Source organism: Cynoglossus semilaevis, chromosome 11 (assembly GCF_000523025.1).
Source record: "Cynoglossus semilaevis isolate Cse_v1.0 chromosome 11, Cse_v1.0, whole genome shotgun sequence".
Classification (NCBI taxonomy): domain Eukaryota; kingdom Metazoa; phylum Chordata; class Actinopteri; order Pleuronectiformes; family Cynoglossidae; genus Cynoglossus; species Cynoglossus semilaevis.
The window spans coordinates 2427692-2441385 of NC_024317.1; the positions used below are offsets into that span (position 1 = coordinate 2427692).

The 13694-nt window shown below is 42.3% G+C and overlaps 2 protein-coding genes across 2 annotated transcripts in view; one reads left to right on the forward strand and one right to left on the reverse strand.

Annotated features, from left to right (window-relative positions):
- The window catches only part of cacna1da (calcium channel, voltage-dependent, L type, alpha 1D subunit, a), a 45241-nt gene extending 32558 nt beyond the window's left edge, over window positions 1-12683 (forward strand). Inside the window, exons 31-47 of the mRNA XM_025060107.1 lie at window positions 906-1034; window positions 1118-1183; window positions 1276-1367; window positions 1825-1984; window positions 2209-2336; window positions 2487-2583; window positions 2680-2782; window positions 2969-3070; window positions 5286-5419; window positions 6087-6203; window positions 7096-7490; window positions 7873-7899; window positions 8245-8373; window positions 8579-8718; window positions 8825-8931; window positions 9020-9337; window positions 9676-12683. Coding sequence (XP_024915875.1) covers window positions 906-1034; window positions 1118-1183; window positions 1276-1367; window positions 1825-1984; window positions 2209-2336; window positions 2487-2583; window positions 2680-2782; window positions 2969-3070; window positions 5286-5419; window positions 6087-6203; window positions 7096-7490; window positions 7873-7899; window positions 8245-8373; window positions 8579-8718; window positions 8825-8931; window positions 9020-9337; window positions 9676-9984 — 2553 coding nt within the window. The 3' untranslated portion in view covers window positions 9985-12683. The remainder of the gene's footprint in view (window positions 1-905; window positions 1035-1117; window positions 1184-1275; window positions 1368-1824; window positions 1985-2208; window positions 2337-2486; window positions 2584-2679; window positions 2783-2968; window positions 3071-5285; window positions 5420-6086; window positions 6204-7095; window positions 7491-7872; window positions 7900-8244; window positions 8374-8578; window positions 8719-8824; window positions 8932-9019; window positions 9338-9675) is intronic.
- A 28-nt stretch (window positions 12684-12711) lies between these two features.
- LOC103385822 (parapinopsin-like) overlaps window positions 12712-13694 on the reverse strand; it is a 2800-nt gene continuing 1817 nt past the window's right edge. Inside the window, exons 3-4 of the mRNA XM_008319816.3 lie at window positions 13279-13521; window positions 12712-12941 (exon numbers count right to left, since the gene is read on the reverse strand). Of these exons, the coding sequence (XP_008318038.1) occupies window positions 12831-12941; window positions 13279-13521 (354 nt within the window). The 3' untranslated portion in view covers window positions 12712-12830. The remainder of the gene's footprint in view (window positions 12942-13278; window positions 13522-13694) is intronic.

Sequence of the window (13694 nt, forward strand, 5' to 3'; positions counted from 1 at the left end):
CCCCCCCCCCCCCCCCTCCTCCTGTCAGGGTCATGCCATCTTTAGAGTTGCATTGTTTGTTACCTTTCCTTTTTGCATCCTATTAACTACTGCTGACTTCAGTTGTCTTCATATTTCTCTATGAAATTTTTTTTTCTCTCTCTATTTTACGATTGGGGATTTGATTTGATTTTTTTTCCCATTTGTTTTTTTTTTTCTTTTTCTTTTCTTTCTGTTTGTTCATTTGCATAATTTCTCCTCCGTGTTTCCTAAATGTTTGGACTAATTTCTAAGGAGAGCGCGTGTCCCTTCAAACGTGACGCTGTACGTCCTGTCACGTGGGAGCGGTCTGGGGCCGCTGCTCTCCACGTTTGTGCTGCTGACACGACCACATGGTCTCTGTAGTGGGATAGTTGACCCCACGGTTATACCCTCTGGGATCAGATCACCCAGCTCTGACCTTTGAACCTCCTGGCCGACCTGATCGGGTCGGCCCCACTGTGACTCCGCATGCAGTGACTCTGGACTGAGGGTGCCATGCTTGTGCAGACGTGTCCTGTCAAGTATGGCAAGGTTTTTCCTCCAGCATGCCTGCCTCTTTGCTTCTTCCCCTGTAGGGTCTGTAAACTGACAAAGCTCCTGACGTTGCTTTGGATGCAGACGACCACATACATATCTGCTGCGGTGACACTGTCCGTGTTTCCACCAAAAACTCTGATGTACATTGCATCAGGAAAAATCGCGTCCAAAGTCTTTTCGGCCACAGACGACAGTGTTGCTCTCCCAGCCAGTATGTATCTGGTCCTGAGGTCGCAGTTCAGTCCTCATCATCCTTTAAAGCACAGCCAGGTTCTCTGTGTGCCTCCATCCATCGTGGAGATTTTTATTTTTTTTTCTCCTCCTGACTTGTCGCTGCTTCTCCTCAGAACACGGAGGACAGCGCCCGCATCTCCATCACCTTCTTTCGTCTGTTCCGTGTCATGCGGTTGGTGAAGCTCCTCAGCAGAGGGGAGGGCATCCGCACGCTGCTTTGGACTTTCATCAAATCCTTCCAAGTGAGAAACAGCGCCATCTATCAGAGAAAAAACAAACAAACCCTGCAGTATTCACTCTTACCGCTGTTCTTGTCTCCACCAAGGCTCTGCCGTACGTTGCTCTGCTGATAGCCATGTTGTTCTTCATCTACGCTGTGATCGGCATGCAGGTGAGTGACTGTCTTTTTTTATTTATTTTATTATTATTTATTTGTGTTTTCAACCTTGTGCTGCAGTGTTGTGCTCTTGGTTTTTACTGCAGGTTTTTGGGAAGATTGCCATGGTGGATGGATCACAGATCAACAGAAACAACAACTTCCAGACCTTCCCTCAGGCCGTGCTGCTTCTTTTCAGGCCAGTTCACCTTGTGTTTATGTCGTCAGCGGTGACGATAGCGCCCTCATCAGGCAATTGAGTTCAGTGGTTCGCCCCCATGGGGACAGAAATGTTTTTCACACCCCCGCGAATTGAAATACTAATAGCATGACGTTAAAAAAGTGGAACCAGTGACTTTAATGCAGTGGTTCGCCCCCTGGGGGACAGAAATGTTTTTCACACCCCGCGAATTGAAATACTATTGAGAACCTGATAACATGTATACTTTTATCTGTACAAAGAGTTGCTGCCACCTAGTGACTGGAGGCTTGTTATCATTTAAAGCATCACAGCAGTGGTACACTTATGTTCAGTGTACCTTTCGGGGCCCCGCCCCACTACTTGAGAAGTACTTCTTTAATGTGACGTGATTTTAACGTTGGTTTTTGATGTGATGGTCCGACCTTTCCTGGTCTTTTCTCCTCCATCCGTCCAGGTGTGCCACTGGGGAGGCGTGGCAGGACATCATGTTGGCCTGTATGCCGGGGAAACTGTGTGACCCCGAGTCTGACTACCATCCAGGGGAGGAGATGACCTGCGGCAGTGGATTTGCCGTTATTTATTTTATCACCTTCTACATGCTCTGCGCCTTCTTGGTACGAAGCATTTTGACATTTTTTTAATTTACATTATCAGTAAACAATAATGTAAATAAATAGTAGTCAAGTATAAGGACGCCCATGTGCCACCCATGGTACGGGCACCATAGTTTGAGAACCACTGGTATACATGATGATTATAAGAACATCGTTTTTGTGTCTGACACGATTCATTACGGATCAAATCCAATTGTCAAGGTCATTTTTTTGTCTTTTTACAGATCATTAATTTGTTTGTTGCCGTCATCATGGACAACTTTGATTATTTGACCCGTGATTGGTCCATTCTCGGTCCTCACCACCTTGATGAGTTTAAAAGAATTTGGTCAGAGTATGATCCGGAAGCCAAGTATGTGATTTTTTTTTTTACTTAAATGTTTTTGTTCTTTTCTTCCTCCCTGTCTCTCATTGAGACTGATTTTTTTTTTTTACTTAAATGTTTTTGGTCTTTTCTTCCTCCCTGTCTCTCGTTGAGACTGATTTTTTTTTACCCCCACAGAGGCAGAATCAAACACCTGGATGTTGTGACCCTCCTGCGACGTATTCAGCCTCCTCTTGGCTTTGGAAAACTCTGTCCTCACAGAGTGGCCTGCAAGGTTTGGGAAACACAAGACATTCAACGTGTCCAGAAACATGTATATCTGACCTGTGGACCTGGGGTTGAAGGTGAATATTTTTCTGTCTCCTCTCAGAGGCTGGTGGCCATGAACATGCCCCTGAACAGCGACGGAACAGTCATGTTTAACGCCACCCTGTTTGCACTTGTGCGAACGGCCCTGAAGATCAAAACTGAAGGTGTGAGACCAACGTCCACAACAAAAAAAAAACAACACGTATGTCGGTGATACGTTTGTCGGAGTGAAACTGAGCGCTGAGGACAAAAAAAACAAAAAAAAACAACACGTATGTTGATGATAAGTTTGTCGGAGTGAAACTGAGCGCTGAGGCTTTCTTTTTTTTTTCTCTCTTCATGTGACGTAGGTAATCTAGAGCAGGCCAACGAAGAGCTGCGAGCCGTCATCAAGAAAATCTGGAAGAGAACCAGTATGAAGCTCCTGGATCAAGTGGTGCCCCCAGCTGGCGGTCAGTGGCATCAGCCTGCACCTGTTAATGAAATCATATATAAGTACACTTTAAAGAAACACACACATTCAGATCCAGATGTTCTAATCTGGGGGTGTCAAACATACGGTCCGCAGGCCCAAACCGGCCCGCTCGGGGGTTCAATACGGCCCGCTTGATGAAGGAACACTGCATGTCAGTGATGTTTTGTCAACTATTTCATTATATATATATATTTTTCTAATATATTTGTACTTGTTTGCATGAAAACAAAAGGGGAAAACACTCGGCCGTTCCTTTGACACCCCCTGATCTAATCCGTCCGTATCGTGTTGTTTCTGCTCACGTTCTACTGGTTAGTGTGTTTCTTATCTGTGTGTGTGTGAGTCTGACCCTCCCCTCCTGCCCTGGATGCTGATGAAGACCACCGACCGTCTGCTGGGCTTCGGGCTTGCATGGCCTTGTAGACGACTGCATGTCCTGTCCTGTTTCTCTCTCTGTGTCTCTTGTCTCTGTTTTATTCCTGTCCCTCCTCTCTCTCTCTGCCGGAGCTTCCACGTCTCCTCCTTCTCTCACATCTATAGTGTATCTCTGTGTCCAAAAACTCTGAAACACTTCAGAATATTCTGAAGCAGTTCTGTTTTAGGGTGGTGGCATGGAACTGGTGTTGCCTCTGTCTCTCCGATCTCTGTCCCCAGCGTGCTTGTCCAAAGTGATTCAGACCCCTGCTTCAGAATGATTCTCTATAAAAAAATATATATTTATGAGACAAAAGGTCAAAACATGCCAATAAGGGTTTATATACCTGAGCATAAACAGGTGGATGACATCAGCTCACCTATACAGTCTGTATGATGTAGATCTGCTTGCCTGCATGTGCCTACTGTAAGTAGCTGTAGGAATGTGAAAAGACTTTTTCCTACCTAAAACAAAAAAAAAAATCTTTTCACTCACAAGTAGGATAAAAAACCAACGTAGTAAATAAGAAAGTTAAAACTGAATAAGGAGGAGTCTCTGTTTTCATAGACCACAGTGTTTATAAGAAATGGACATAGCCATCTGGCTGGAAAAGCTGATCTGACAAAGTAGTCAGGATGAAGCGGATGACCACCAGGGGGCGACTTGACTGGTTGTCAAGATATTTTTAATGTGCGTTAATTTTGATGATTACATTGACCGAATAATGGTCCGCAGTGAAGATGAGGTTAGTGTAGTTGCATTACAGTGAAAACACCACCAGATGGCAGACTCGATCTGTGTATCGTCTGTTGTTTTGCGTGTTTTCCTGTTTCCTCCCACTGTAAAGACATTATGTAGAAAGGAGAGTGAGTTGATTGGACTGACCATGTGGGTGTTAAAATATGTAGAAAGGAGAGTGGGTTGACTGGACTGACCATGTGGGTGTTAAAATATTTTTTATTATTTAATAATTAATGAAATTAATATTAATTATTAACAGACAAAAGCTATTAGAGGGAAAAACAAGCACAGAGTTGAATGGCCGTATTTCATTTAGTTGATATATGTGATGATTAGCAGTTCAGACCTTCTTTATGGACCAAAGTTTATATATTTACAATCTGACTTTCCAGTTCAAAAGTGTCAGAAAAAAGCTAGTTTGTGAGGATTAGCGGTTTAGACCTTCCTTATGGACCAAAGTTTATATATTTACAGTCTGACTTTCCAGTTCAAAAGTGTCAGAATGTCTTTCTGAATGAGCTTAGTGTTTTAACCAGATGGTTAGAGCCGTTTCTTATATCAGGTCTATGACTCCGTACTGTCTATCCTGTTAAATGTTAACATGTCCCTTTAAGTGTCTACATTAAACATTGTTTACATAATTTCTTATAATTATCAAAAACCTTTCAAGGGCCACAGACAGAAGTCGAAGTTTTTTTTTTTTTTGCAGTTAACTTATTAAACAAATGTTTAAAAAGATTCCCACAGACTGCAGAGACTAAAGCCGCCATCTTTGATTTCCCGTTCTTTCTGAACAACAGTGAAGGTACAGTATATACACCATCAAGATGGATGTATACGGTTCCACAGCATCACTGCTCTGCAGTCCTGAGGCTGTGAGTAGAGTAGAGAGCGAACACGAGGAAGGAGAGGAGTTCCCTCCTCCTCCTCCTCCTCCTCCTCCTCCTGCTGCTCCTCCTGCTGCTCCTTCTCCCACAGATCCTTAGACAAAATGACCTGTTGACCCTGGAAGCGTTTGTGTGGTCTGTTCACTCAGATGATGAGGTAACCGTGGGGAAGTTCTATGCCACCTTCCTGATACAGGACTACTTTAGGAAATTCAAGAAACGTAAGGAGGACGGCCTGGTGGGCGCTCACCCCTCACAGAACAACACGGCCATCGCCCTGCAGGTGAGTCACGGTACCACACCGTCCACACTCTGATTGACTGGTTTGGTTAAAGACGTTGTGTCTCCGTACGTGTCGTTCATGTTGTCGTCTTTGACTCAGCAGGTGTGGAATTATTTGTGTCTCTCTGTCTTTTCATAAACGTTGATGTTAAGCGTGTGTCATCCGCTACATCCGCTCATCATTTCACGTATTCCACGATCTCACCCATGACGTACACGAGCGATGCTTATTACAGTTATATCCTGTGATATATGGTCTCAGTGTAAAAAAAAAAGACATATATCTCTGTTAGACGGAAAAACAAAACAAAAAAAACTTTTCTGAATTTTGTGCTGATTTTGTTGCTTTTTTTTTCACCACCTGCCAGTGATGTGAATGTATTTTTTTTACTCCACACACACACACTGAGGCGTACATGAGAGGGAGTCCAGCTGGCGCCCCCTACAGCTCAGAAATATTCACTGCAGGTCGCATCGGAGACAGAACATTTGTCTGTCTGTGTGTTGTCATCTCTCATAGTTTGTCGGCAGAGTAAACGTCAGGTGTTACATCCTGACGCACAGCTGTGTGTGTGTGTGTGTGTATGTGTGTGTGTGTGAGTGTGAGCTGATGGATAAATGTCCAACTCTAACTGTAAGGCTTAGCCCTTCTATTGTCATGGTTCCAGGCTGGCCTCCGCACGCTGCATGATATTGGGCCTGAAATACGCCGAGCGATATCATGTGACCTGCAAGATGACGAGCTTGTAGACTTTATTCCCGAGGAAGACGAGGAAATTTATAGGGTAATTTAACCTTCTGTTTTACCCCAGAGGGGGAAAATTTCTGTTTTTTTTTTTTTTTTTAGCAAACTTAAAGTGATGTTTGATTTAAAAAAAAAAAAAAAAAAGAGGGAATGTTACTCACTGCTACACTACACAGCTACAAACCATATTTCCAGAAAAGTTGGTACGCAACCGGTTATGATTTGCTGAGCTTTTCCTTTAAAACGTCAATAATCTTTAACTAAACAGTGTAATTCCTCTTAAGGGGGGGTGCGCCCCCCACTTTGAGAACCACCGTTATAACCGATTACATTTATGAAGACCTTAAAAGCCATTGAGGTTTTGTACCAATAACATTGTGAATTTTTTAAAAAAAATTTATCTTTAGCGTGAACAGTAGAGTAGAACAGCAGAAAATATTGTTTCTAATCTACTAAACAACAGTGATTCACTGAAGTGGCTCATGAAACAGTTGTATTTTATATCACTTCAGTTGAACTTAATTATAAGATCCAAGATCCATCCTCCTGGTAGAAACCTAGCCTTTGGTGGATGCTCCTCCTTTTTTTTAGCTCACTATCACGACTGAAGTCAGTTTCCATGGCCTCTTTAGACGTGTGTACCAGCTTTTCTGAACATGGGGTTTTTAACCCTCACCTGTTTTGAGTTGATTAGTGTTCTTAGCATTTGTCACTATTTCACTCCCACCAAGCTACAGAGTTGACATTTACGTTGCTCATTAACCATGAAACCTGCCCCCTAGAGCATATTTTAGTTTTTGTTTTTGTTTTTTTTTTCCCCCATGGTTCTGGAGAGAAACCCATCTCATAGACTTAACATCAGCACAGCTGTTTTACTGCCATGTGACTCCGTTACAGCTGAGGTGGCTTTTACTTTGAGTGTTTCTTCACAGCGCAACGGCGGACTCTTCGGGAACCACCTCATGAACGGCGGCCATCCGAGCTCCAACGGCCACCAGACCAACGCCACGCAGCGACCCCTGCAGGTGCAGCCCCCGCCTCACTACGCCCACATGGAGGAGCCGGTGGGACGCCTGTCTCGAGCCAACGCCATGTCCCAACCCAACCACCATCGCCACCACCACCACCACCACCATCACAACCGACACCACAACTCCTACAACAAGTCGCCGAAATCTACAAACATCAACCTCAACAACGCCAACGTGTCCAGTCTGCCCAACGGAGGTCACCACTGCTACTACGATCACGCGCCTCCCAATGGTTACCCAGGTCTACGCAACACCTCTCACGACTACGACAAGTCCAGGACTCCACAGAGTCAAAGGTACGAAAACCGTTCTTCTGGTCCTGACGTCTCTGACCAGGTGTGTTTTTTGTTTTTTTTTATTTGTACTAAAAAGCTTCCAAGGGTGATTTTATCTCATGTTTTTTGACCGTAAATATATAAGAATAGCTGATATGTTCTGTAAAAAAAATAGGTCAGTTCTCTCTCTCTTCTTACTTAATTACTTAATTAAACATCTTATGATTCCGTTCTGGTCACTAATCATTAAACTGACACATCTACCATATATATATATATTTATATATATATGATTCACACTATATAAACTACGACACAGTGTGTGATGCACTTTTTTCTTCATTTATTTCTCTCTTCTCTTCTCTCCGTCTTTGTTTCCTGTTTCCTCTGCTTTCTCTGACAGAAGGCGCTACTATGAGACCTATGTTAGGTATGTTGTTGTTTTTAGGACTGATACAACAATAGGACCGGTTTTATTTTATTGTTGTTGAACCCCTAATCTGCTAAACATGTGCTAGGAGCTGTTCAGTTTAATATTTGCTAGTTTCAATGCCCAAATTATTTATTTTTTCTAATTACCGGGCGATAATTATGACCTCTACATGTAGCTAGCACAATGCTAAAACCAGCTTTGCTCGGTGCATGATTTAAATTGTTGTTCTTGCTTTGATCAGACTGTTGAGATTTTTTTTTTAAAAGCGTTTTATGTGCATGGCAGTCAACCAAATCCTAAGTTAGGAGTAACCCTATCAACATAACTACACTTTTTTTTCAGGTCCCAGGGTGGAGATGGACGCCTCCCAACCATCCGGAGGGAGGAGGAGTTTGATGAAGATCGTCTCTCTGGGGAGTATTACAGCGGGGAGGAGTTTTATGAAAATGACAGCATGCTGTCTGGAGAAAGGTACGGTCTGTGGCAGCGTCTGTTGAATAGGTTACAAATAGTTACAAAAATATATTTTTTTATTGTACATATTTTACTTTACCTGGAATTTCCGACATGATGTTTGAACAAAACAGTAAAAAAATCTATCTCTGAATATAACATGAAGTTTGAACAGTAAAAAAATCTATCTCTGAATATTTTACGTTATTGACCATGTGGACAGGTATCCGAACAGCGATGCTGAGTACGAGACTCCTAAAGGTTATCATCACCCTGACAGTTACTACGACGACGATGAGCAGCCCCTGTACAGGGACTCACGGAGGTCACCGAAGAGACGGATGCTTCCTGCCACGCCTCAAGGTTGGTGTTTAATCCATATGTACAGTATCAGTTTGAAACTCTAAAATAAAATAATCGTATGATAAATTATTTTTCACACCCACTGATCCACTGACTTCTTTTCCAGGTAACAGGAGGCCGTCCTTCAACTTCGAGTGTCTGCGCAGACAGAGCAGCCAGGACGAGCTTCCACATCAGCGGACCGCTCTGCCGCTGCACCTCATGCAGCACCAGGTAACAAAACCGTGGTCCGCAGTCCGTCCTCTGCACCGACCGGTGGAGGTCATTATTAAAACGCCGGTGTCGTGTCACGCTCTTTCAGGTCATGGCTGTAGCGGGCCTGGACTCCAGCAGAGCCCACCGCCTCTCCCCGACCCGCTCCACCCGCTCCTGGGCGACTCCTCCCGCCACCCCGGCCAGTAAAGACCAGTCGCCGTACTACACCCCCCTCATACGAGTGGACCACCCGCAGAGGGAGAGCGCCGCCAGCAGCCAAGTGTCTGTGAGGAAGAGCTCGTGGTACACGGACGACCCGGAGTTCTCCCAGAAGATGTACTCACCGGTCCACCTGCAGGTGCCACCTGAGTACTACAACCAGTACTACCAGAAAAGAGGCAGCGCCACCAGCCTGGTGGAGGCGGTGAGTTCCTAGGATCCTTTAAGATTTATTTTTTACAAAACCTAAATGTAGGAATGTGAGTTTTTACATTTTTTGAAATGCAGTTAAGACTAAAATAATTTCATTTATTATATTTAATATTTTATAATATTTAATTGTATTAATTCACTGGAACCTTTATTTAGCAAGCAAAGATTTTATTTTTTTTATTTTTGAAAAGTATTCATCCAACACCTCCAACACAGATATACTGTGTATTTTTTAATGGTCAATCGTGACAGAAATAATTCGATAGTAGACTTTCAAGCAAAACTAGTCGACAAAAATTCCACATTTTTTATCTTGTGGTGTTTTGGCAGGTGTTGATATCTGAGGGTCTTGGAAGATTTGCCAAGGATCCCAAATTTGTCGCCGCAACCAAGCACGAAATAGCCGACGCGTGCGACATGACGATAGACGAGATGGAGAGTGCGGCCAGTCAACTGCTGAACGGAGGGGTGACCCGGGGCGGCAACGGGCTCAACGTGTTTCCTCTGTTGACTCCCAGAGACTACGAGCTGCAGGACACTGCTGCGGTCAGCTACAGCGACGAGGAGCCAGAGACAGAAGTCAGAGCTCCTTACGAGGAGGACCTGGCAGACGAGATGATCTGCATCACGACTTTATAGCAGCGGTCGAAGGAATCTGCGAATATTTCTGACTTAAACCTATTTCAAATAATAAGTAATGCATTTGTTGGCTCCAACCATAAGAAGTGCCTTTAACCTTGAAGAGAAAAGGCAAATGGAAGAGAGACACATCCGTCCCATTGGTTCAGTCGCTCTCCACCTGGAGTTAACACGTGCAGGAAAACAGCCAATCAGAGACAAGCAGTTAAAGACAAGAGGTGTGAGGAGTACGTAGAAGTGGGTGGTTTTCAAAAGGTGATGACAATCAGAAGAATGATGTCATTACCTCGGTCACTTTATATCAAGGTTCGTGGCATATCATGCAAGTTTTCAATGCAAGCGTAGAAAAGGCATAGCCCCCCCCACCCCGCTCCGGCTCCGAGTCTTCGTTAAATGAATACTACAGCTCAGTCCACAGGTAACTGTCCTGCTCATAGCATCGTTCACAACTTGAAAAACACACGTACTTTTGAAGCATTTGTGATAAATGCACTAGGAGGCATGTATTTTAAATTTTAGAAAACTCTGATTAACATTTGATAGTTGATATGCTGTAAAATTGTAATAAATAACAACAGACACTTTGTAAAGAGATATTCTATATTTTGTAATTATGTGTCACTTAAAATGATCAGCAATATTCAACCCTTTTGACACCCACTATGCTACATAGGCAGATGTGCATTTTATCAAGTACGACGTGTAATTTGCCTTTTGGTTTCTTTTCCGATCTGCTTCCGTTTATTCCGCGTTAGAAACTTGATAAGAGGCTCTGCTCGTGTGTGTGTGTGTGTGTGTGTGTGAGAGAGAGACAACACTTCTGCACAAGTTGTGCAAAAAGGAGAATTTTGATTTGTAAGCCTAGTCTAAGTGTCGCTTTAAGAAAAACAAACGGCAGTTGCATAAATCCCCTTTAAAAGAACAAAATTCTTTTTTAGACACCTGACAAACGTACTTATGTGTTTGCATATTTTGTGCAGTGCATGCACAGGAAATTAATGCTGGTTTTTGTTGTTGTTGTTGTTGTTGTTGTTGGTCACAGAGTCAAGCTTAGGTTTTATCCGCCCCAAAGGAAATGCCTTTTTACTGCTGCTGAAAGAAAGACGGAATTAATATTTCTCTTAGCTTAAAAAAAGAAAAAAGGATTTGTCTGTGACGTTGGATTTTAAGTCTTCACTCAGTGTGCGAGAGCTTAGCGTCTACGTTGGCCGGAGAAGAACGGTCAGTGATGATCTGAAGTGCTGTGGATGAAAGGGCGGAGCGTTGTTGCTGGTGTCAGAATGCTGTAGAGAGGATAAGCAATACAAACCCAACTCTTCCTTCCTCTTCCCCATTTCTCTCTCAGCCTGCCTGGTTCCTGCGTACACTTTACCTCATTGGGCACCAGTGACAACATATCATTGTCTTGCAGTTTGTGTCTGTCCACTGTGGCGACTGAAAGAATTTGATGAGGTTTAAAACAGGGGCTCAAGCGTTTTTTGTTGTTGTTTTTTATTGTTGTAGTTTTATTTTGATACCAAAAGGGAAAACCTGGATGCATAAAAAAAGAAGCCACTGATGCTCGTGTTCCTATTGTTTAGATTGGTCACAAAACGGAAGACAGACTGAAAAAGAATTAACCTGGGCCTGTGGACGTGTTGTGCTTAGATTTAAGGCTAGCACCAGGGATGTTTAAGGTCAACGGTGATGTGTTATTCCGAGTGTGTGTTGATGGAGAAGTGAGCGCGTGCGCGTACTGTAATTTGACGCAACCGAATACTGTCGCAAAAATATAGGTTTTCCATTTTGTGTGCACACTGAAAGGGCTTTTTGAATAGTTTGTGAGTTTAAAAAAAAATTTAAAAAAAGTGCTGTAGTCCTGGTTGATGACTTGTCACATAAAAGGACCAATGCACAAAAAAGGCACATTGTTCTCTTCGTAGCAATTACTGTACTGACGAACCGAGGATATGCATCATTTTTGTAAAACTCTTGAAAATGTTGTGTTAAACTAAAGAAAAAAAGACGACTTACTTTTACCTCATGTCAGGGATTCCTGAGGAAAAAAAACAAAACATATGAATATTATAATGATTTGGTTCAGTTTAAACCAATGGTATTTAAATATTAGCACATAGCTGTTTGTCTTTGCACAAGTAACTGTACAGTGCTTTTTTTTCTTTGCCTATTTTCTAAACAGATTTGTGTATTATGGTGAGAATATTTTGTACTTTTGTGACCGTGTGTATGGTTTTAGTGGATTCTGTATTCGTCATTACTCCTTTAAATGCTGGGAACGAGCGAGTGTCGAAAATGTTTGTTGGTGGTTAAGAAAAATTCAGTGGTAAAATATGGTTTACAGAGAAACACACATTTCTCATTTGCATTGCAAACTGTTCTCCTGGTTTTCTTCAATAATGTTGTTTATATTATTACTAAATATTAATGTTCTGAACGGTGTTTCAATAGATGATAATGTAAACTATGTACAGAAGTATGGAAAGACCCGTGGTGACGTTCTCTACTTGAAAGACATGACAACTGCTCCACAATGTTTTTATTCTGAAAACATCATTTCTCTCAGTAGCAAATGCTTTAATATATTTCCCTTAAACTTTTTTATAAATTTATTTTTTATTTTATTTTGGCCTTATTTAAAATCAATACTGATACTTTATTTTCTATTGATCATCATTGAATAAACTTATGCTGAATTATTGATGCCATTTATTTATTTGTATTGGGAAACAGGCACGCACTAGGACGGTTTTTATTATCTGTGTATTTATTGTAGCACAATTGTTACTGTTACAAAAAAAAAACTTTTATTTTTGTATACGTTTGATGTTAATGGCGTTACAACCGTTTCAGGCGGGCGAAACTCTGTTGTTAGCCGTCATAACGGTCGTTCCCTCGGACACTTCATCTTCCCACAATTCTTTGCCACACAGCAGGAAGGGCACGGCATATTTCCGGAACTTCAGACAAAAAAGAACGGACATATTTACATCGTAAATGAGTGAAGAATTTCCCCGAAAAAGGTTTTTATTAGCTAATAATATAAAATTAGCATCGAAAGTTATGCTAAACTTTTTAATACGTGTCTTTAAGTATTAAAAAAGAAGTTTCAACGGTCATGTACGATTTCCCGCCGTTACACGCACTTATATCTTGTATTAACACTAGATGGTGCTAATGCTACACGACATAGGTAGAATAAATATATGTTTACTAGGGTTTACAGACACATAGCATATCAGTAGATAGACTGAAGTATTTTACGTAGTAAATATAGCGTGTCATTAAACACGATACCTGTTTATTGCAGTAGATGTAGATGAGAGGGTTGTACACGGTGCTGCTCTTGGCCAGGTAAACAGGAACGGTGCCTACCAGCGGGTTAATGTACACGTCCGGGTCGTAGACGACAAGCATGGCCAGGGCGGCATACGGCAACCAACTGAGCAGAAACGTCAGCACCATCAGAACCACCATGCACGCCACCTTCAGTTCTACTTTGGCTACTGCGCCGTCTTCCAAACAGTCCATCTTTGACACCTGCAACACCGAGTAAATACCGCTAGGAGATTCGGTCAGAGAAGCGAAATGAAAGATGGTTTCGAACAGCAGTAGTAGAAGAAGAAGAAGGTGAGTTTAAAGATTTTACAAAAAATAAATCATTGAATCTATTCTTAATTTTTGGATAGTACTTACTATACTTTTGTACTCTT